The sequence below is a fragment of the Mauremys mutica genome, chromosome 17, assembly GCF_020497125.1.
Source record: "Mauremys mutica isolate MM-2020 ecotype Southern chromosome 17, ASM2049712v1, whole genome shotgun sequence".
Classification (NCBI taxonomy): domain Eukaryota; kingdom Metazoa; phylum Chordata; order Testudines; family Geoemydidae; genus Mauremys; species Mauremys mutica.
Genome location: NC_059088.1, coordinates 29,536,786 through 29,558,093, shown reverse-complemented (window position 1 = coordinate 29,558,093; position 21,308 = coordinate 29,536,786). Strand labels below are relative to the sequence as shown.

Here is a 21,308-nt window from a genome sequence, read left to right as displayed (position 1 = left end):
GCCTGGAGAACACGGCGGGGGGGGAATACGGGAGCATGGAGAACACGGCGGGGGGGATACAGGGGCATGGAGAACACGGCGGGGGAGGAATACGGGGGCATGGAGAACACGGCGGGGGAGGAAAACAGGGGCATGGAGAACACGGCGGGGGGATACAGGGGCATGGAGAACACGGCGGGGGAATACGGGGGCATGGAGAACACGGCGGGGGAATACGGGGGCATGGAGAACACGGCGGGGGGGAATACGGGGGCATGGAGAACACGGCGAGGGGGGGAATACGGGGGCATGGAGAACACGGCGGGGGGGAATACGGGGGCATGGAGAACACGGCGAGGGGGGGAATACGGGGGCATGGAGAACACGGTGGGGGGATACGGGGGCATGGAGAACACAGCAGGGGGGATAGAGGGGCATGGAGAACACGGCGGGGGAAGTGGAGAGAGGCAGATATGTGGGCATGGAGAACAAGGGGGTGGAAATCAAACAAACCAGGAAGCATGGAACAGAAAATGGACACCCCCCAATAAATCAGAGTGAGCCATTCCCGGGGCAGCAGCGACAAGGTGGCAGGGGGAGGAGAGAGAGATGGAGAGACAGTTAGCTCAGAGGAGTCACAGCACACACACAGCAACTTCACAACCATGACGACACATGGACACGCCTGTGCCCTCTGTCACTGCACAGGCCCCAACCTGCATCGGGAAAGGGTCTGTGGGAGCCCAGCCCCAGCCCCTGGGAGGTTTCCCCAAGAGAACAGGACAGAGGGAGGGACGTGCTAAGGGCCAAGCATGTTGGAAATATGGAGGCAGCCTTCAGAGAAAGGGAATTTCAGTCCTGGTCTCCCCCAGACCCAGAGTCCTGGGCACCCTTCTCAGGTAGCAGGGAGCCAAGGCTGTGCTGTCCCCCACTAACAGAGACATTCCTCCAGTGCCAAGACATGGCCACTCAGGCACAACGCTGCAGCCCCGTGGGCCAGCAATGTCCACTGCTCTCCCTAGAGATACTTGGTTTGCTCAGGGTCTCTGGAGCCAGGAGCTCGTGCAGCAGCCACTGAACCAAGGGCTCCTCCTGCCAACCCACAGGAGCCAACGGAGCACCAGGAACCACCCACCCCAGGTAGGGAGCAGGAGGAGAAAGAAGCTATTCCCGGACACCGAGGACAGCCCTAGGAGCCCGCCAACCCAAGGGCTCTCAGGGACCTTGGCTGGAAGCAGGGTTTAATGCGGGGCCCAGCTCTGCTATCAGCATTTCCTGCAGTGCTCTGTCCCCCATCCTGAGCCATTCCCCATCACCTGCCCATAAAAAATCCCCTTCAGCCCCCCAGATGGAAACACCCACCCCACTGAAAGCCCATTTCATCTCTCAGCGCAGAGCAGCATGCGACCCCAGCAAAGCCTCGTGCCCAATAAGGCAACCAAGTGCATCCTTGATGGTCCCTGGGCAGAAGCTGCTCAGGGATCCCACAAGTCTCAGGGTATCATAGAGCTCTTAGGCTGGGGCAGGACTCCTGCCTGCACCACATTCTATCTGAGGGAACCTGGGCCAGGCTGTCTCCCCAAGTCAACACACAGGGAGCTGCAGATGGATCAGCTGTTTCACCCATGGCCTTGGGTTCTGCCTGCCGCCTGGCTCAGTGCGTCCCTCTCCCCCTGCAGTCAAACAGGCTCCAAGCCCCTTATGCCTGAGTTTGCACTGGTGTGGTGAGCTGCAGCACACCCATGGAGGAAGGAGAGTGCAGCAGGGAGGGAGGGGAGTGTATGCGAGGAGCAGCTAGGACAAGGAGGGTAAGGGTGGGATTCCTCCTCCCAGCAGGGGGGCTCTGTCTTTGCAAAGCAGCTGAGCTGCACACACAGAAATCATCTGCACAGCATAGCAAAGAACTGGCCAGCTCAGTGCACAGATGCAACATGCATTCACCACCACTTCACTCTGCCAACCTGTCCCCAAAACCTACCCCAGCCCCACCCCACTGCCTCAGCCCAGCCCTACACACCCATTTCAGGCACACCTACGCAGTCTGCCTCTGCCAGGACCCTGCACCCCAAGCCGAAGCCAGTTCCACATCCCCCAGCCCTGCAGCCCGCCAGGAATGGGGCAAATGGAGAGAGAGGTGGGGTTAGTGATGGAGATGGGGGTATGCCAGGATCAGGAGGAGGAAACCCTGTATTAACCCCATGGGGACTCTGCAGCTCTGTCCCCAGGAAACACAGGCCTCCATACATGGGGAAATGTCCCCAACCCCCGTCCAGTCCTGAGGAACCCCTATAGCAGAGGAGGGGGAAGTGCCTTGATAGCAGCTGGCGCTCTTACCCTCCTTGCAGGCTCTGTGTCCTCTCTGGGCCTTCCCCGATACCCAGAGATCCCCCTCTGGTCCCCCGAGCCTCCAGCCCAGTGCCTCCTTATCACAGCCAGACCCAGGCATCTTTCTCCTCAGGATGTAGCCCTCCAGGGGTCGCCCCCCTTCCTCTGCATCACCCGGCAGCCCTTCTGTGATGGGCTGCAGCCCAGGCCGAGACTGCCTCCTCATCTGGTGGCTTTCCGTAAGTGCCAGGAGGTGCCCATCCAGCTGTGGAGCCAGCACCCCGTCGGGGCCCTGGAGCCTGCTGCTACCACTGGAGACGTCTCTGCCCATTGCTGCTTGCTGGGGCTCAGGCTGCTCCTGGTATGCTGCTCTGTCCCCTGGCTCCCAGGCCAGCTGGCCCTTCTGCTTGTTGATGGCATTGCGGTACCGGAGCTCCTTGAACGTGGTCACCTCCCTCTGGCTGCAGCTGGGGGGCTTTGCCTGCTCGTCGGGCTGCAGCTGGTGCCCAGGTGGCTCTGGGCACAGGGTGCTGCAGCAGGTGAGCTCGTTGGGGGGCGGCAGCTCCTTGTCGGGGGAGAATACAATTAGCCAGTCGCTTCGGTCCTTCCTGGCCTGTGGGGTGGGTGGCCCAGCTGGGTTCCTCTTCCGCTTCTGAGCCAACTCATGGAATGAGGTGACGTTCTTCCGAGTGGCATCTCTGCACTGGTCTCCAGGGGGCACCTCTGTTGGGGCAGGCCTCTCCACTCCACTCCTGTTCAGCACCTGCAGCCCTCTCTTAGCCCTCGGGGGCACTGGGGGGGGAGCCCTCACTGAACTGTTCAGACTGGGGACCCGCTTTCCTGGTGCTAGCGCAGACAGACCAGATGGTTGGATTCTTAGGGCAGGCAGGGCATTGCAGTTGGAGTCCAACTCAGCACAGACGCTGGTGGGGAGCAGTTCTGCCATGGTCTCCTGCCCATCCCCACTGGGAGAGTCAGCGTCATCAGATGCGGAGTCAAGCAAACTGCTGCTGCACAGGCTGTCTGGGGTCTCCCGGGCCCCAGGATCTGGTCGTTCTTGTACCTGGAGGTTGAGGTTAGCATCTCTCCCATCAGATGGTTCCCCTTTGTCAGTCAGTGAGGGAGCATCGTGGGCATCCTCCAGGGGGACGATGTTTGGCTGATTGTCAGGAGATAGGGCCTCTTCACCGGGGAATGCCTTGCAGTAAACAGAGACTGGCGTGTCATCCAAACTGAAATCGGAGCAGCTGCTGACAGAGGAGGAAGCCGGGTGTGAAGGGGAAGCCACCTCCTCCTCAATGGGCAAGGAAGGGAAATCTTCCAGGAGAGGCTGATTCCGGAGATCCAGTGTTGGGGTCTGCTGCGGGTGGGACTTGCAGCACCGGCACTGCATGGAGGTGTTGTTGGAGTTGGCGTCGACTTGCTCCAAGGCACCACAGTTCTCCTGGCAGTCGTTGCAGCCTGTCTGGTCTCCCGGAGCCATCGTGACAGGGCCCTCCTGGAGCTCGGGTCGACGGGAGAGGTGCAGCCCCAGGGAGATGTGCTGCAGGTGGATGTGGTTGAGGTTGCACAGCAGACCTTTCTTTGGGGACAGCATGGTGCTGGCTGGCAGAGCCTGGATTCCTCAGCTTGTCACAGGCCCCCACAGGCACGTTGCTCCGAACACCCAGCTCAAACTCCCTGCAAACAGCAAAATAGCTTATCAGTCACTGGAGCAGGCAGGTTATCAGCCAAATGGGCATGCACCGGAGGGACCAATTTATGGGGAGAGAATTAAGGGGCTGATCTGGGCAGCTCAGCTAAAGGGAGCGACAGCTTCATGGTCCACAGATACTAGGAGGGCATGACGGGAGTGTAGGCTGCTACAAGGGGTCACAGCTGGGAGAAATGGGATGGAATCAAGAGAGAAAAAGTTGAGGGCAAGTAACAAAAAGAATTCCCAGATAGTGAGATGGATCCAGGCAGGGAATCATCTCCCATGCGGGGCTGAGAGCCCCATCACCTCCGGACAGGGAGATGGGCCTGGCTGGGAATTGACTCCTCCTTGGCGCTGGACAATGTTCTAAGGTGTCCAGTCTTAGGGAACTGCCCTGCATTTCTGGGCTCGGTAGAGTCTGTCCCGTTTCTCTGGCCCTGGGAGCTGTTCTCTGGGATTTCACATCAAGTGGAATGGTAGCTCTGCGGGTCACCGGGGCTCTGCAGGGGCAGCAGGACTGAGTTACCTCTGCCAGGTCTCCGTCAGCCAGTGTCTCAGCAATGCGGAGTCAAGGAGATGATGCCCTTGAAGGCTCAGCCTCGCTGTCAGGAAGGCTTCTGGGCTGTGCCAAAAGGCTCCCCAGCATCAAGAGAGCAGCCAAAAGGCCGAGGTCATGTCCGGGGAGTTGCTTGGCTTTGCCCCCACACATGGGCAGGCATCAGAGAAATGGACTGCAGGGACAGAAGAGACAAAGCACAGAGACATCACCGCTGCTACTGCATGCAGGTCCCATTCCCCAAAGGAAAGCAGGAGGCAGGTCACATTCCCTGCCCCGCCCCAGTGCCAACAGCTGCTCCTGAGGCTTCCCGTTCCAGGTACATCTGGTTTGTCTCAGCTGAGGCCATTGCACTGAATCTCCCAGGAGCTCACCCTCCACCTCCTTTGGTCCCCCCACCACTCCAGATGTGCCTGGCTGTCAGGGCTGTGCAGCACTGGGGAGTGCGCGTGTGTATGCTAATCTCTGAGGGGCCTTGGAGAATTTCGCAGCATGGCACTCGCTGACCCTAGGCCACAAGGATAGTTCTGCTAAACACTGAGGGGAGCACCACTGGGCCAAGTGGTGCTGTAACATCTAGCAGCCAAATGGCAATTTGTTCCTTCCCCCCACCCCCACCCCACCGGCAGCCCCGCCCAGCCCAGCCCAGCCCCTGCTGGTACCAACCCCCCATCTATGAGCTTGGAGAGAGGGAATTGGGGCATTTCAGGCTGCTTCATCCCACCAACATAAGAGGCAGCCTCTGCACTCCTGCCTCCGTTCCTCTCCCCTCCCCTCCCCATCTCCATCTCTCTGGTCATCAATAATTCACAAGGAGGGATTTGTTCTCATGACAACCGCTATTTCCTGTCACGTGGACCTGCCCTCTGCACCATGCCCAGCCCTGTTGGACTCCGTGTGCCACACCCAGCTCTGCCCGGCCATCCAGGGAGGGTGGGTAAGGGGGAGTCCGTGGCTGGGATGAGCCACAGGTGGAGCCTGAATCAGCTCTGGCCTGATGGATTTTCTTCCTGCTTGTTGGTTACTGCATCTCCAAGAGACTCACCAGCCATGAGTGGTAGGGAGATCCCCCGGTAACAAAGAGCGGGGACAGGCTGGTTTTGGGGGGGATGGGAGGGGAGGCCTTTCCCCTCTGGGGACACTGGCTTTGATCCAGCCCTGGTGGGAGGTGCCGATCCGCGACTCCCACATGAAACGAGTTGGAGGATCTCAAACCAGTTCTTCACAAACCACGTTTCACAATCCAGCCCCAGGCCCCTGTGCTATCAGTCTCAGCAGGCAGAACCCGGCGTCGAATGCACCCTGGGTACATGACCCCTCCTTTGACACCCGAGAGGGCTGGAGCCCGTTGGCAGGTGGAACAAGGCCAGAGGCTCAGGCTCGAGGGGCTGCTGGCATCTTTGCTCAGCCCCAGACCCTCCCTCCCCACCAACAACTGCTGTAAAAATAAACCAGAGCCAGAGCTCTGTGCTCCCCACTGCAATCCCTGCCCCTGGAGGGGAGTCCTGGTTGGAGCAGCTCAAGAAAGTCACACTAGGGCCCAGCAGAGACTCCCAGCTCATCACACAGGCAACAGGAAACATCCTATTCCTCAGATATGGTCCGAGGGGGGGTGTTACATTGTAACCTGCATACAGACTCTTCAGCCTGTCCCAGCCCCCCCCCCCCCCCGGTGCCTTCTCTGTCCTGTTTGCACATCAACCGGCACCAGGACCACCTGGGGCACGACTGGGGCTCCTAAGCCCTGCACAATGCCCATAACAATACTAGAAGGGCCTGCACACAGGCTGCAGGTGGTGAGGTTTTTAGGAGGCAACACAAGCCCATAGCCTGTGCCCAGTTGCATGGAGGGGAGGCTGGTCTTAGTGCCAGGGAGCTGCTGCTGCTTCTCCGCTCCAGTGGATCCTGTAACCCTGCCCAGCAGAGAGAGGAGCATGGCCTCTCCAGCAGGGAGGGAAGGGAGCAGCCCTGCTCTGGCCTGGCCCCCTGGGCTTTGCCCAGCAAGGCCAATCTAGTCCCCTGGTGCTGCCTTCCCGCCGGAGTGAGGGGGTCACCATCCAACCCCTCCCCGAGTCCCTACTAAGAGCACAGCCGCTGGGGCTGGCAATCAGAGGAGGGCTGGAGCCAGGCTCCGATAGCGGCCACTCCCTGCTGAGCCTGGAGCGACCACAGGCAGCCTGCCATGGGACGCACACTCAGGGGAGAGGGGACGGGCTAGGAGCGGACCCCCAGCAGGGACAGAGGGCCTCCATGCTTCCTGCGGGGGCACAGAGATGTAACGGGCTGGCGCTGGAGAGGGGTTACCACACCTGTGCCTGGCTGGGAGGGGGTGTGTGACCCACTGGCCGCTGCAGCTCCACCAGGGCGCTGTGGGGGTTGGGGACCAGCCCCCTGAGGGGTGTAAGTCCCACACCTGGACCAAGGGGTTCCCACCACAGCTGGGTGATGCCCTGGCAAGCAGGTGCAGCAAGCTCCCTGCTGGTGGCTGGCAGCGCAGCCAGGCTGGAGCCTGCTGTGCCCCACAGGGGGATGCTCACCTGTCCTTGCTGCAGGCAGTGCACGGTTGCCTAGCTCCTGGGATGGCTCTGCGGCTGGAAGGGATGGAGAAAGAGGCTGCAGCAGCTCCGCTGAGCTCACCAGCTGCAGGGAGGAGCCAGCGATGAGTGATCCATCCTCCACCAGCCTCTGCCATTAACCCTCCCTGCCCCGGGCTGCAGACACCCTCATGCCTGGACTAATCCTCCACTGCCCGCCCCCCCACACACTGCAGAAATACCCTGCACTGGCTGCAAATCCAGGAACTGCCTGCACAAGAGAACCTCCACCACCCCCACCCCCACAAGGAAACCAGAGCTTACAACCCACCAGCCTGGATCTGTCCCTCCACCCTTAGGACCTGCTTTGCTCATTTGTCAGCTTTCACTCCCTGGGAGCCTCTGCATGCGGGTGTCTCCCCAACAGCCTGCTCAGGTGGGATGAGAGCGGATGCTTTGGACAGGCCCTTTACCAAGAGGCCAGATTAGAGACACTCCCCTTCTCCAGGCCCATCTTGCCAAAGGAACACAAGTGGTGCAGCTAGGTCAGGTTCTATGGCAGTTCCCCAGCTCATCTTTGGTGCCAGCTGAGCTCCTTGGGACCAGATCCCATGTCCACCCCAGGCCAGATGGGCAGCAATACTGTTCACACCAGCTGAGCAGGGCACAGGTGTCACACTCCCCCTTCCCTTCCATGCAGGCAGGTGTGCTGGTGAGAGAGGCAGAGGCTCTCAGGGCCGGGTGTCCCCCCACAATCACATGGGCAGCAGCTACAATAATTTATGTTTATTGATACAAATGCTTTGCATCTCTGCTATCACAATTGATCTGTTACATGGACAGCAGGTTTCTCCCACACACTCCAACAAGAGACCATATCAGATGCTATACAGTTCACCATCCCCAATGGAATGGGCACAGGGGAGGCATCACCTTCCCCATAGCAGATGAGTTTGAAGAGTCAGCTCCCAGGCCAGAAGCTGGGCCTCATGGAAGGAGGCCTGTCAACACCTTTCCTGTTAGAGCCCTGAGGAGCCAGCCCACCCTGTCATTTCTGACGCTTGTAGATCTTCTGGGCTAGGCCAAGAAAAATTGCTTTGGGGAGGTGGTTGGCATGTTTCTCAACCAGCTCCTCCAGGCGGCGGTAGCTGCTTTCCTCACACTCCTGGTAGGCTTCCCTCATGCCCACAGTTTCATACAACTCCTTCACCTTGGCCACCTTCTCCAGCGATTTTTGCCCATAGTTTTCCTGGAAGCCAAGGAACACGGTCAGACAAGGCCCAGCCCAGAATGGAGCTGCTGGCTTCCACAACCAGCTGCACCAGGAGCCATCATCTCCCCCGGTTCTGGGCTCTGCATCCTCCTGCCATAGGACTCAGCACTGTATATCACTAGATGCCTGTGACAAATTGGGACTGTTCTTAATGTTTCCTCTGAATACTGTGTGTGTGCCTCAGTTTCCCCAAAGCATTTCTTAAGTCTCTAGGTGGTGGGATAAAGGCCAGTGTGCATAAATCACTGACACTCTGCCTCCCTGGCAACAAATGGCCAGGGCCCTTCCCTGCCTGCAAGGAAATAGCTAAAGGTGAACAGAGAGATCAGGTGACTCCCGGCCCAGGAAAGAGAGAGAGCCCAGAGAAGGAGTGGCTGGAGGGGGTTTTTCAGTTTGGGGCTGGCTGGGGATGAGGAGTGAGGGCAGACGGGGTTGTCTGGCTCGCTGGATCCCAGAATGGACCCGGCAGAGGGGTCCCGTTTGCTGGGCTGACAAGCTCTGTTTTAGCCCGTGTTCTTGTCATCTAATAAACATCTGTTTTACTGGCTGGCTGAGAGTCACGTCTGACTGCGAAGTGGGGGTGCAGGACCCTGTGGCTTCCCCAGGACCCTGCTGGGGCAGGCTCGCTGTGGGATGCGCACGGAGGGGCAGAGGATGCTGAATGCTCCCAGGAGAGACCCAGGAGGTGAAGCCGTGTGAGCGTCTTGCCCTGACAAGAGTCTGCTCCGTGGGAGAGGAGGCTCCCCAAAGTCCTGCCTGGCTTTGTGGGGAGCAGTTCCAGAGCATCGCCCGGGGACTCCGTGACAACCCCCGACTATTAGAGCCTAGTAGGTGTCAGGGTCTGCTGGCAGGACTCCTAATGAGTAGTGAGCTTTTCCAGATTCACATTAGGTACAGAACTGTACCCCTTCTCCGCCAGCAGGTTCACGCCAGGGGAACAAAGCTGGACCCAAGCTGGCGCCTCAGGGTCAGGACTGTTTCCCACCTGCGCCAAGCTGCCTCCCCACCCTCCACCCAGCTGCTGATGTTACCTCCAGGAGCTGCCTCTGCTCTGGCGAGACACGGTGCAGGCACTCCACCACCAGCCAGCTGCACTTGTTGTCCTGGATGTCAGTGCCAATCTTACCCGTCAGGTTTGGATCCCCAAAGCAATCAAGGAAGTCGTCCTATGGGCAGAAAGCCAGTTACAGGCCTCCGCACTGTGAGCTTCCCAGTCCCAGTGCCCAGGAACACCCTGGGGCAGGGAGGAGTCTCCTACCTGGATCTGGAAGAACTCGCCCATCTCCAGCAAGATGGCTTTGGCGTTGGCATGCTCCTCCTCACTGTCAATGCCGGCCTGAGAGACGGGAGGGGCTGAGACACTTGCTGGCATGTTCCAGCACCTGCATCCCCCAACCTGTTATATCCTTCCCCACCACCTTTCTTCCCTACCCCACTTCACCTGATCCTCAGACACCAGCTCCCCTCCATCCCAGCCTCCCACCCCTTCTACACCCCCACTCCCCTTGACATGGGACTCCCCTGGTCAGCCTGGCTCACACCCTATGGCCTCTCCATTGCTGCTTGAACCCACATAACCAGCAGCTGGAGCTACACTCACCATGTACATAGCAGCTGCAACCGGCAGGTAGAAGGAATAGAAGGCGGTCTTGTATTTAACGATTGCCTTGTACCTGCCAGACAGTATCCACACTCAGTAACACTGGCCTCAGGTCAACTTAAGTCCCTGTATCCGGTCAGTGCAGATACTGGGGTCACTTCCTGTGGGAGAGGTCGGGTACAAGTCCTGCTCCGCAACAGGGGAATCAAGTGTCCAGCTGGAGGAGACAGAGCGTCCCTTCTCCAGCTGGTTTGGAGGGATAAGTTGCTCCTGCAGAGAGCCCAATGGGCCTGGGAGAGAGGTAAGCACCCCTCTCTGACAACTCCCAAGCTAGACAGAGCTAGCAGAACTCTGAAGTGACAAGACTATTTGAGAGTTAAGGTCACCTCTCAACCTAGAGAACCGAGGACTCCACTCCTCCCCCACCGGGCAGGATTCTTCTGCCCCAGCACCTCACCTCTGCACAGTGAAACGACTAAGATCAACATGGCCAGGCGGAGCGGTGATGAGGTCCAGTGCCTGTCCCAGCTCAGTCTGGTATGAGGTCTGGGGACAAGAGATGTTATATGGACCCAACCCTACATGACAGTGTTCACACTACCCTCTGAGAAGAGACCCAGGAGCCACCTACCTCAGGCAGCACATGGGGAGCCTGAGTGCCCACCCCCTCACCATCACTGAAGGGGCGGGGCAGGAATTGCCATCTCACTGTCACTGCCCCACTGGCACTCCCCTCCAGTGCTGCAGGGATGCAGCCCCGGGGCAATGCACAGGAAAGGCAGAGACTTTCCAGGAACAAAGCAGAGAGATTTGGGCAAGGTCTGAAGTGCCTTTGAGTGCAGCGAGGTGGGGGTGACCCAGGGATGGGAGATCTTGGGGGCACAGGGACCAGCCCCACCTCCAGGAAGAGCTCAAGCAGGTGCAAGTAGTAGGGCTGCCCCCGGCAGTATTTCTTCAGCAACTGGTAGATACAGGACTCGAGGAGGAAGGAATCATTCACAGCATCCAAACCAATTCCCTCCTGCAACAGAACAAGAACAGGTTACACCAGCAGGTCCAGCCACCCAGGCACCCCCATGCCCACTTTCTAGAGACTCCTCCACCTCTCCCCCAATACCCCAGGCACCCCACCCTCATTCTCACCCTCCCCAGTGCCCCCACTAAGACCCCAACAGCCTCTATTACCTTCTTATACCAGCAGGGTTGGCCACGTCGGATGAGTGAGAAGTCCATGATATCATCAGCCACCAGAAAAAAAGCTTGGAGCTACAATAAAAGGAGTTATAAGATAAACTTGCACAAGGCCCCATTACAGAGCTTCTGCATCCCAAAATCCCACCTTGACACTGAGATACCACCCCAATAAGAGCATCTTCAGCTCCAGGTTGAGCCCGATTCAGAGTAAACACTAACCAGCTCGATGCACCAGCCAACGGTCAAGGCACATTGGAAGCTTTCTGGGTCCTGCTGCTCTGGCCCCACCAGCTCCCGGAAGGCAGCCAGCACTGTCAGGCCCCGGTTATACTTCCCACCTGGGGTGTTGTATTCCAGAATCTGGAGAGGACACAAGGGGAAAGGAAGCTGTGCAGTCATCCTTGGAGGGCCTCATCCCACAGTTCCCTGCCCATGCTGCAGAGAGGTACAAAGCCCACCTGCATTGTACACACTGTGAGGAGGAGTCTTTCGCTGGTCCCACGGGTATGAGGGCCCTGCCTTAGTATCACAGTACCACCATACAATCAACAGCTAGGGACCTATCACCCTAGAGAGCAAGAGCAAATGGAGCATAGCTGGTCCAGTGAACCTGCAGGCAGCCTGAAACAATAGCTTGGGGGAGGGGGCTGGCCCATTCATCGCAGCGAGACGTTCACTCTGAAGCCTACAGACGGCAGCTAGAAGTGCCAGCAATGTCACTGGTGGCAGAAGCACCCAGGTCCCATGCTCTCCCCAGCCGTGCCCTGGCCCGGTAACCTCGAGCCCCCGCAGTCCCCGCCTCACCTCCTTCAGCCGGGCGACCGCGTCGCCCACCTCGGGGTGCTGGAGCCCATCTGCAGTGAGGTCCCGGAGCACCCGGGGGAAGAAGCCCACGAAGGCCGCCCTGTCCGCCGCTGCCGCTGCCCCAGCCCCGCTCATCGCGGTGCCGTCAACAGGAGAGTCACAGCCGGGGCCACTGCTCCCCAGACCGGCACCCGCCTGTCTCCACTCGGCACCGCCCCCACCCACCGCCGCTCGGAGAGGGACCCGCGGCACGCTGGGGCTTGTAGTTCTCGCGCTGTCAGAACCCCGCGGCAGCCAGCGCCGCTCCTCCATCCACGGACTACAACTCCCGGCATGCCTCGGGAACGGAGCGGGGCCCCGTGGCGGACCATGGCAGGCGGCAGCGCTCATTGGCCAGCTCCATCGTATGAGGGGCTCGAAAACTCTGAGCCAGTAGGAAGGCGAAGGGGCGGGGCTATTCCTTATTGGGCCTTGTGATTGGAGGAGGCTAGAGGAGGGTTATGGGCGGGAACCTGCAAATGTTAACCCTTCTGGGTACACGTCTGGAAGCCTCCTACTGCAAGACAAACCCAAGAAAGAAACCAACTGGACTCCATTGGTCATCACATACAGTCCCCAGCTAAAGCCCCTCCAACGCATCATCAGGGATCTACAACCCATCCTGGACAATGGTCCCACACTTTCACAGGCCTTGGGTGGCAGGCCAGTCCTCGCCCACAGACAACCTGCCAACCTGAAGCATATTCTCACCAGTAACTGCACACCGCACCATAAACTTTAGGACCAGACTTCAAAGAGAAACTGCTGAGCTCCAGTTCATCTGCAAATTTGACACCATCAGCTCAGGACTAAACAAAGACTGTGAATGGCTTGCCAATTACAGAACCAGTTTCTCCTCCCTTGGTTTTCACACCTCAACTGCTAGAACAGGGCCTCATCCACCCTGATTGATCTAACCTCGTTATCTCTAGCTTGCTTCTTGCTTGCTTATATATACCTGCCCCAGGAAATTTCCACCACTTGCATCTGAAGAAGTGGGTATTCACCCACGAAAGCTCATGCTGCAAAACGTCTGTTAGTCTATAAGGTGCCACAGGATTCTTTGCTGCTACCGCACCATAGTAACTCTAGCTCAGGAACCAATCCATGCAACAAACCTCAATGCCAACTCTGCCCACCTATCTACACCAGCAACACCATCACAGGACCTAACCAGATCAGCCACACCATCACCGGTTCATTCACCTGCACGTCCACCAATGTAATATACGCCATCATATGCCAGCAATGCCCCTCTGCTATGTACATCGGCCAAACTGGACAGTCTCTAAGGAAAAGGATAAATGGACACAAATCAGATATTAGGAATGGCAATATACAAAAACCTGTAGGAGAACACTTCAACCTCCCTGGCCACACAATAGCAGATCTCAAGTGGGCATCCTGCAGCAAAAAAACTTCAGGACCAGACTTCAAAGAGAAACTGCTGAGCTTCAGTTCATTTGCAAATTTGACACCATCAGTTTAGGATTAAACAAAGACTGTGAATGGCTTGCCAACTACAGAACCAGTTTCTCCTCCCTTGGTTTTCACACCTCAACTGCTAGAACAGGGCCTCATCCTCCCTGATTGATCTAACCTCGTTATCTCTAGCCTGCTTCTTGCTTGCTTATATTTACCTGCCCCTGGAAATTTCCATTCTTGCATCCGACGAAGTGGGCATTCACCCACGAAAGCTCATGCTGCAAAACGTCTGTTAGTCTATAAGGTGCCACAGGATTCTTTGCTGCCTTTAGATTAGGGTGTGATGGGGAGGAGCTGAGGGGAGGGGGTTGGTGTGAAGGGGCGGGGGTGGGGGCTGAGGGGAGGGGATTGGTGTGAAAGGGAGAGGAAGGGGGCTGAGGGGAGGGGGTTGGGTGTGATGGGGAAGGGGGTTGGGTCTGATGACTGTAAGGAATTTGACCCTTGAGCATGGCAGGGGTTGGCAGCCTGTCTATACTAGGACTGAGATTCTGGACTGCGCCTCCAGTAGGCACAGCCCGGGGGTGGTGAAGGGCTAAAGTGTCTGTAAGGGATTCTGAGCTGTTCCAGGGGCTGAATAGGCCCCCAGCCCTTAGAGAGTGCCAGGCTCTTGTAAGCCCCTATAATCCTTCTCCTCTCCAGGCCTGATTGTCCAAAGGGAGCAGCAGTCACCTGCCTGGACAGGAAGCCAAAGCAAGGGTGTTGTGGCCCTCCCCGGGGAGCAGGAACAGGCAGATGGGAGAACCAGTTGACACCTGCCCAGAGGGGGAATTGGGACCATGGGGCTCTTAGGACACATACCAGCATCGGGGGAGAGATGTGTGGTGCATGGAAGGGCCGCCCAGAGGGGGGGACAAGAGGGGCAATTTGCTGCAGGGGCCCCCACAAGAGTTTTTCGGGGCCCCTGGAGTGGGGTCCCTCATTTGCTCCGGGGCCCTCGGAAAACTCTTGCGGGGCCCGGGCTCCCAGATCTTCTTCCACTCCCAGTCTTCACCGGCGGGGGGTCCTTCCGCTCCGGGGCAGAAGGACACCCCCCCCCCACCGCCGAATTGCCGCCAAAGCGGGACCGCCAAAGTGCAGCTGGGTATTCAGCGGTAATTCGGCGGCGGGGGGCCCTTCCACTCCAGGACCCGCTGCCGAAGTGCCCTGAAGACCCGCTGCGGGGGCTCCCCGCCGCCGAATTACCGCTGAAGACCTGGCTGCATTTCGGCGGTGGGTCCCACTTTGGCGGTAATTCGGCGGCGGGGGGCCCCCGCCACGGGTCTTCAGGGCACTTTGGCAGCGGGTCCTGGAGCGGAAGGACCCCCCGCCGCCGAAGACCCCAGGCCCCCGGAATCCTCTGGGCTGCCCTGCTGCATGGGGCAGGGATTGGGGCTGGGAGTTACTATAACTGGGACACCCCAGCATTAGGCTGAGCCAATAAATGGGGTTTGGCTTAACCGTTCAGGAAGAGGATGCCCCCAGCTGCCTGCCTGGGCCAGGGAGCAGCAGGGAAGGGAGCAAGGAGGGGCTGAGAATGGGCGGCTCAAGAGGGGCTGGCAGAGAGTAAGGAAACGGCTTCCACTTCCTTGTTTTTCACTTGGGCGTTGCCACGGAGCCGCTGAGAAGGAAACGCAGCAGCAAAACCTGAGCGAGGTGGGTGGCTCCCAGTTCACTGCAGGCAGCTCACCCCCTCCTGTGCAGACTTGCCAGGGGGAGGGGGGAGCGCAGACTGCAGTCTCTATCCTGGCAAAGGCCCTCACCCTTGCATCTCTCCTCCTGGGGATGGTCCTTGGAGCTGGGGCCTGACTCTCCTGCAATATAACTCCACTGGCTTCCCCAGGGCTATTCCCAGTCACCCCAAGCCTACCCCTCCTTCTCTAGGGTGAGGGGCATGTCTATTGGTCCTGAGGAGTGTCTGTGATGTTATAATGCCACAGGAGCATTAGTAATAACAGTGTCTGAGATGGAAATGCCAGGCCTTACCTGTCACCCCACGGCTGAGGACTGGCCCTGGGCCCTTCGTACTATCCCAGCTGGGGCAGACTCACGTGTTCTCACTGAGACTGGAATGGGTGCAAACTTTCTGTCCACACAGACTCCGGCTCTGCATCTTTCTGTCCTTGTGTGGCCACAGATGGAGAGGAAGGTGCGGCAGGCAGATACTTGGGTGCCTAATGACAGATTTGAGGGTTTGGGTGGGAGTATGTGGCACTCACAGCTCAGGCCTCAGGGTCTGGATATTATCAGACTGACAGCAGCCCAAGCCCCTGTTCTATAGGGGTGTGCAGCTTGTATGGTGTCCCAGGTGGTGCTGCCATCTCCTGGGATGGGTAATGGCCTCTCCTGTGCTGTCAGTCAGCTGCAGGGTCAGCCTGGGTCTGGTGAGTTTTGAACTGTTCATGTGACCTTTGGGCTGGGAGTGTCCATCCCAGAGACACATGTGACTGGAGGCTTGGAGCCAGAAGCTGGCAGGCAAGTGAGCCCCTGCGGATTCTGGATCCACACCATGGAAGGTGAGTCTGGGCCCTGCTCAGCTGCTCCTTCACTGAGTCCTGGGAAGCAATCATCCAGGGGCTCCATTTAACAAGGTGTTAATTACCCCGCGGACACAGGCCAGTCTCTGCAGTGAGTTCTAGCACTCAGGGAGCAGCAGTGCTGTGAGCACTCTGATCATGAGGCACAGTAGTGATCACAGGGCACTTGTCAGGTGCCTTGATAAGCTGTGCCACTTCCTGCTTGCCTCATCTGCATGGGAGAGACCTAGCCAAGCAGCCTGACTCAGTGCCTGGGTTGAGGACCCCTGGGAGACCGCCCTGGCAGAGTCCTAACACAGGAGTTGTCCCTGTGTCAGCAGGTGCTGAGTTGAGGCTGCTGGACAACATGGCCCAGCTCACCCAGGAGCTCGGCACGGCCTTCTTCCAGAGGCACCAGCTGACAGCGGCCATGGCCGACACCTTCCTGGAGCATCTCTGTTTGCTGGACATCGACTCTGAGCCCATCACCACCCGCAATACTGGCATCATCTGCACCATAGGTACCCACCCCCTCCCCCACATGGACCTTGTGAGGGCTCACAGCAGCAGCTAACCCAGCGGGGGCGCTGGCTCCTCTAAGGCAGCGTTTCTCAACCTTTTCAATACCAGGGGCTAGCTTGCTGCCTTCTTAAACTGTGTTAGGGAGATGTCAGGGACCGGTGCCGGTCCTCAGGCTGGTCATAGAGAACCATGGCTCTAAGGGACACTGGGTTTGGATAAGAGTGTGAGGGACCCATCTAGGGGGAGCAAGGGGCACAGGTGAGCTCCTGGGGCATAAGGACAAGATGTGAGGCACCTGCTGGGGAGGGGAGTCCATGAGGTGGGATGGGAGGCACTTGCCCGTCAGCAGTACTCACCTGAGCCCCATGCTGTTGCAGGTCCTGCCTCCCGCTCTGTGGAGATGCTGAGGGAGATGATTAAGGCTGGGATGAACATTGCACGCCTCAACTTCTCGCATGGCTCACATGAGGTACGGGAGGAGGCATATCACACCAGGAACCCCCAGTCTCTCAGAATAGTGGCGGGATCTTGGTAGTGCACAGTTGGGGAATATCCTGCCCACTGGAGACTGCTGGGGAGCAATCCTGCCCTGTAATTGGCTGACAGTCCTGTCTGCTGAGGCTGGAACGACGAAGATTCCTCATTCTGGGGCCCTGGGGGAAGGAGCTGGGATGGGAAATGATTCCTGCAGACTTGGAGGCAGACCCAGGATGGGGCCCACCCTGGGGATAGAGTCCCAGAGGCAGAGCACAGAGACCCTGGGGAGAGGGGAGGGGCGGGGCAAGGTCCCAGGATGGGTAAGGATTGTGGCAAAGGTGCAGAGCCCCAGGGTGGGGCAGGGTCCCTGGGGACAAGGCACAGGGCCTTTGAATGGTGCCTACCCTGAAGACCCAGCCCTTCTTTTCCAACAGTATCATGCCGGATCCATTGAAAATATCCGGGAGGCAACTGAGAGCTTTGCCTCCAACCCCCTTTTCAACCGCCCTGTGGCCATCGCCCTGGACACCAAGGGGCCGGAAATCCGCACGGGCCTGGTGAAAGCGGTGAGTATGGCAAGATCAACAGCAAAAAGGTGGGGTCTGCCCAGCTCTGCTGCTTAAAGTGTCATTGGAGGGGTCAGTGAGCTGGGCATGGGACAGTGGGTGCTGGGTGTGGGGGAGCGTTGTCAGAAGGCTTGGGAAGGTGACTGTGGAGGGCTGGGGCATCGCGGACTGGGCTGCGGTGAGTAGAGCTGGTCTGGTTGGATCAGGGCAGGCCAGGCCAGGCTGTGATGGAGCCCCAATCCCATCCGTGCTGCTGCAGGGTGAGAACATGGAGGTGGAGCTAGTGAAGGGTTCCCGGGTGACGGTCACCACTGACGATGCCTTCAAGGAGTGCTGTGACCAGGCCACCATCTGGGTGGATTACAAGAACCTCCCCAACGTTGTCAAGGTCGGTGGGAAGATCTTTGTGGATGATGGGCTCATCTCCCTGCTGGTCAAGGAAATCAGTACGTCCCCCCACACTCTGTGGGCCTCTGCACTGGCTCCCAGCCCACGCTCCTGGAGTGTCTGCACTGCTCCTTGTTGCCCCCATGTCTGTGCTGCCCCCCCTCATCTAAGTTGCCTATCCCCTTTCCATGTGTTCCCCTCACCCTTGCCCCCTCTGTGCCCCTTGCTGCACCCTTGAGCTTCCACGCTGCCCCCTCTGTGCCTCATGCTACTCCCTTGGGCAGGGTGTCTCAGCCTTACCCTGCCACTCTCTCCCTGGCCAGGTGCCGACAGCTGCATAACAGAGGTGGAAAATGGGGGGATGCTGTGCAGCCGCAAGGGGGTCAACCTGCCAGGGGCAGAGGTTGACCTCCCCGCTGTGTCAGAGCGGGACATCCGTGACCTGCACTTCGGGCTGAAGCATGGCGTGGACATGATCTTTGCCTCCTTCATCCGCAAAGCCGCAGATGTTGCCGCCATCCGGGACGTACTGGGTGAACGCGGCCGCGCTATCAAGATCATCAGCAAGATCGAGAACCACGAGGGTGTCAGAAAGTAACTGTCTCGTCTTCCCATCTGCCCCACCTAGTACTCACCCTCCCAGTGTCCATCTGCCCCCCGTCCATCTGTCCCTATGTCCCACTGAGCACTTGGCCACCCCATGTCCATCTCCCAGTCCCGCTGCAGCCATCCGTTCCTGCGCCCCAATGAGCCCATCTCTGCCCTGCGTCCGTCTGTCCCTCTGCCCCACTGATCACCCTCAGCTACACACTGCACTGAGTGATCTGCCCCGTTGTCTGTATCTCTGCGTGCCCAGTACCTGGTGTCCATCTGCCTCCCACCCATCCCCTACAGGTGAGTTGCACACAGCTGGGTGCAGTCCCAGGAATCGGGCACTCCGGAACACTGCCCTGTCTGTCCAGCTATAAAATCGGCCATGGGAAAGAGAAGCTCCTACCTGTGCCCTCCTCTTGTCCAGAGCTCCTGACTCTCCTTCCTGTGCACTAACCACTAGACTCACTGGTTCTGTTAACACGCTCTGCAGCAGTGCAGTATCCCCTGTGAGCTGGCTGGGGTGGTGGACACCAGGGCCAGGTTTCTTCTGCGCCCTGCCCATAGCACTCAGCCTGGCTCTGTCCTGGCTGCAGGTTCGATGAGATCCTGGAAGCCAGTGATGGGATAATGGTGGCTCGTGGGGACCTGGGCATCGAAATCCCAGCGGAGAAAGTCTTCCTGGCTCAGAAGATGATGATTGGCCGCTGCAACCGTGCCGGGAAGCCTGTGATCTGTGCTACGCAGGTGAGTGTGGTCTCCTGAGTAGCATGAGCTGACCTGGACTGACCCAATCCCTCTGTGCCCAGCTGGGGACTCCAGATCCTGCCCCACCAGGTCTGGGGCACTAGGCAAAACCCCCAACCCCTATATCTGCCTGGGAGCCCTGGGGACAGGGCCCCACCTGGGAATGCTGGTCTGTCGCTAGCAATGAGGATCAGGCCACGTCATCGTGTGACTCATGTCCTTGATGTCTCCCTCCCTTTCCCCCACAGATGCTGGAAAGCATGATCCAGAAGCCCCGTCCCACCCGGGCAGAGAGCAGCGACGTGGCCAATGCTGTGCTGGACGGAGCTGACTGCATCATGTTGTCAGGAGAAACAGCCAAGGGGGCCTACCCCGTGGAAGCTGTGTGCATGCAGCATGCGGTGCGTACCCTGGAGAGACATAAGAGCGCTTCAGCCTGGCCTCTCCCAGCAGGAGATGCTATGGAGAGCAGAGTGGGGGTGCTGTCTGTGGGAGGAGCTTTCTCTCCCATCAGGGGGTAGTGGGGTGGGAGTGTGGCTTTGGCGGGAGCTGCCAGCTCATGGCTCAGTCTCCCCCAGCAGGGCATGCTGTAGGGAGGGTGGGGTGTGTTGGCTGTAGTGAGCTCATTCACCAGCTGCTTGGTCTCTCTCTGCAGATTGCCAGGGAGGCTGAGGCTGCCATCTATAACCAGCAGCTGTTTGAGGAGTTGCGTAAGGTGACCCCTCTGAGCCAGGACCCCACTGAGGTGACCGCCATTGGGGCTGTGGAGGCGTCCTTCAAGTGCTGCGCTGCGGCCATCATTGTGCTGACCACTTCGGGCAGGTAAGAGGTGAAGGGCTGGGCCTCCTGGGATGGGGGCTGTGCTCTTGGAGAGAGCGTGGAGCCAGGCTCCTGTGTGGAAGCTGTACCCTTCAGGGTGCCCAGGGGAGGGGCAGCACAGAGGAGGAGACCAGTGGGTTGGAACCTTCCCCATGGAACAATGTGTATCACTAACCTCTGGCCTGTTTCACACTCTTTCTGCAGGGAGCTCACAGCGCTTCCAGATCTCACAGACCTCAATGGAGACAGGGCTATCCCCAGTGCATGGATGGGAAACTGAAGCACAGAAAGGGGAATGAACTTGAGGTCCTTATAAGTGATAGCCAGAGATAGAATCCAGGAGTCCTGACTCCTAGTCCTCTTGCATCCCTTACCACTAGGCCCCCCCCAGGCTCAGGAGGGAACCCAGGAGTCCCGATTCCCAGACCCCTGCTCTAACCATTAGACTGCACTCCCAATCTGAAATCCAGTCCGCACACCAGGCTGAATCCAAGGAATGAATATGGGAATTGGGGCTGGTTTACTCCTTTTACCCTCCCACCTTTCTCACAGGTCTGCACAGCTGCTCTCCCGCTACCGGCCTCGTGCCCTTATCATCGCCGTGACACGGAACGAGCAGGTGGCACGCCAGGCACACCTGTGCCGGGGCGTCTTCCCTGTTCTTTATCGGGGGGCACAGCAGAAGGTGTGGGCAGATGATGTGGATCGCAGAGTGCAATTCAGCATAGAGATGGGTAAATGTGACCCTTCCCACAACACCTGCCTGGCTCAGCCAGCTCTTCTCTACCCCATGCCTGGCACGGTCTTCCCCACCCAGCCCCCAGCAATCCCCTCCCCATGCCATCTGTCTGGCCCAGCCAGATCTCCATCCCCTTGCTGCTCCATGGGGACCCTGCCAGGGCCACCTTGCCCCCCGCTGCTCCTGCCTGACCTTTCCCCAGCCTGCCATCCCCTCACTCACCAGCTCCTTCTCCTCCCCAGGGAGGGTGCGTGGATTCCTGCACTCCAATGATGTCGTCATTATCGTGACAGGCTGGAGACCTGGCACCGGCTACACCAACATCATGCAGGTGGTGAAGGTGCCGTGAAAAGCTGCTGGGAGAGAGGTGCTGGGGCAGATGCTTCCATCTCCCACACTGGGAGCTCCCTGCTTCACTCCATGCTGTGGTCCTGTCTGTATCACACAGCTTCCAGGCTTCAGCCAGTAAACATTCCCACCCAA

At 58.7% G+C, this 21,308-nt stretch overlaps 3 protein-coding genes across 6 annotated transcripts in view; 1 reads left to right on the top strand and 2 right to left on the bottom strand.

Annotated features, from left to right (window-relative positions):
• RUSC1 (RUN and SH3 domain containing 1) overlaps window positions 1-7,276 on the bottom strand; it is a 34,637-nt gene extending 27,361 nt beyond the window's left edge. Inside the window, exons 1-3 of one of the 2 annotated variants that reach the window (XM_044991490.1) lie at window positions 7,094-7,276; window positions 4,527-4,731; window positions 2,314-3,984 (exon numbers count right to left, since the gene is read on the bottom strand). In XM_044991490.1, the coding sequence (XP_044847425.1) occupies window positions 2,314-3,901 (1,588 nt within the window). In that variant the 5' untranslated portion in view covers window positions 3,902-3,984; window positions 4,527-4,731; window positions 7,094-7,276. The remainder of the gene's footprint in view (window positions 1-2,313; window positions 3,985-4,526; window positions 4,732-7,093) is intronic. The other variant, XM_044991491.1, reaches the window with a different exon arrangement.
• Window positions 7,277-7,861: 585 nt separating this feature from the next.
• FDPS (farnesyl diphosphate synthase) lies at window positions 7,862-15,719 on the bottom strand. Of its 2 annotated transcripts, none has more exons than XM_044991659.1 (9): window positions 15,448-15,719; window positions 11,377-11,517; window positions 11,149-11,229; window positions 10,862-10,984; window positions 10,421-10,509; window positions 9,964-10,036; window positions 9,622-9,699; window positions 9,395-9,529; window positions 7,862-8,339 (listed from the first exon to the last, which is right to left on the bottom strand). In XM_044991659.1, the coding sequence occupies exons 3-9, from the start codon at window positions 11,194-11,196 to the stop codon at window positions 8,139-8,141; spliced, it is 747 nt and encodes a 248-aa protein (XP_044847594.1). In that variant the 5' UTR covers window positions 11,197-11,229; window positions 11,377-11,517; window positions 15,448-15,719; the 3' UTR covers window positions 7,862-8,138. The 2 variants fall into 2 exon arrangements, with proteins under 2 accessions (XP_044847594.1, XP_044847593.1); XM_044991658.1 differs by lacking the exon at window positions 15,448-15,719 and adding an exon at window positions 11,962-12,288.
• On the top strand, window positions 14,988-21,308 carry PKLR (pyruvate kinase L/R). Of its 2 annotated transcripts, none has more exons than XM_044991657.1 (11): window positions 14,988-15,117; window positions 16,319-16,498; window positions 16,877-16,968; window positions 17,411-17,542; window positions 17,802-17,988; window positions 18,253-18,523; window positions 19,117-19,267; window positions 19,516-19,668; window positions 19,923-20,089; window positions 20,639-20,820; window positions 21,068-21,308. In XM_044991657.1, exons 2-11 carry the CDS (start codon window positions 16,345-16,347, stop codon window positions 21,172-21,174), a joined length of 1,596 nt encoding a protein of 531 aa, XP_044847592.1. In that variant the 5' UTR covers window positions 14,988-15,117; window positions 16,319-16,344; the 3' UTR covers window positions 21,175-21,308. The 2 variants fall into 2 exon arrangements, with proteins under 2 accessions (XP_044847592.1, XP_044847591.1); XM_044991656.1 differs by lacking the exon at window positions 14,988-15,117 and adding an exon at window positions 15,888-15,977.

Bases quoted from the DNA above. Each gene is read 5' to 3' on its own strand.
- FDPS (XM_044991658.1), bottom strand. From the start codon at position 12,273: ATGGAGGAGCGGCGCTGGCTGCCGCGGGGTTCTGACAGCGCGAGAACT. The intron at 11,230-11,376 runs GTTAGTGTTTAC...CTTTTATTGTAG, and splicing joins TTGGCTGGTGCATCGAGCTG to CTCCAAGCTTTTTTTCTGGT. The intron at 10,985-11,148 runs GTAATAGAGGCT...GTTCTGTTGCAG, and splicing joins AACCCTGCTGGTATAAGAAG to GAGGGAATTGGTTTGGATGC.
- PKLR (XM_044991656.1), top strand. The intron at 17,543-17,801 runs GTGAGTATGGCA...GTGCTGCTGCAG, and splicing joins GCACGGGCCTGGTGAAAGCG to GGTGAGAACATGGAGGTGGA. The intron at 17,989-18,252 runs GTACGTCCCCCC...CTCCCTGGCCAG, and splicing joins CCTGCTGGTCAAGGAAATCA to GTGCCGACAGCTGCATAACA.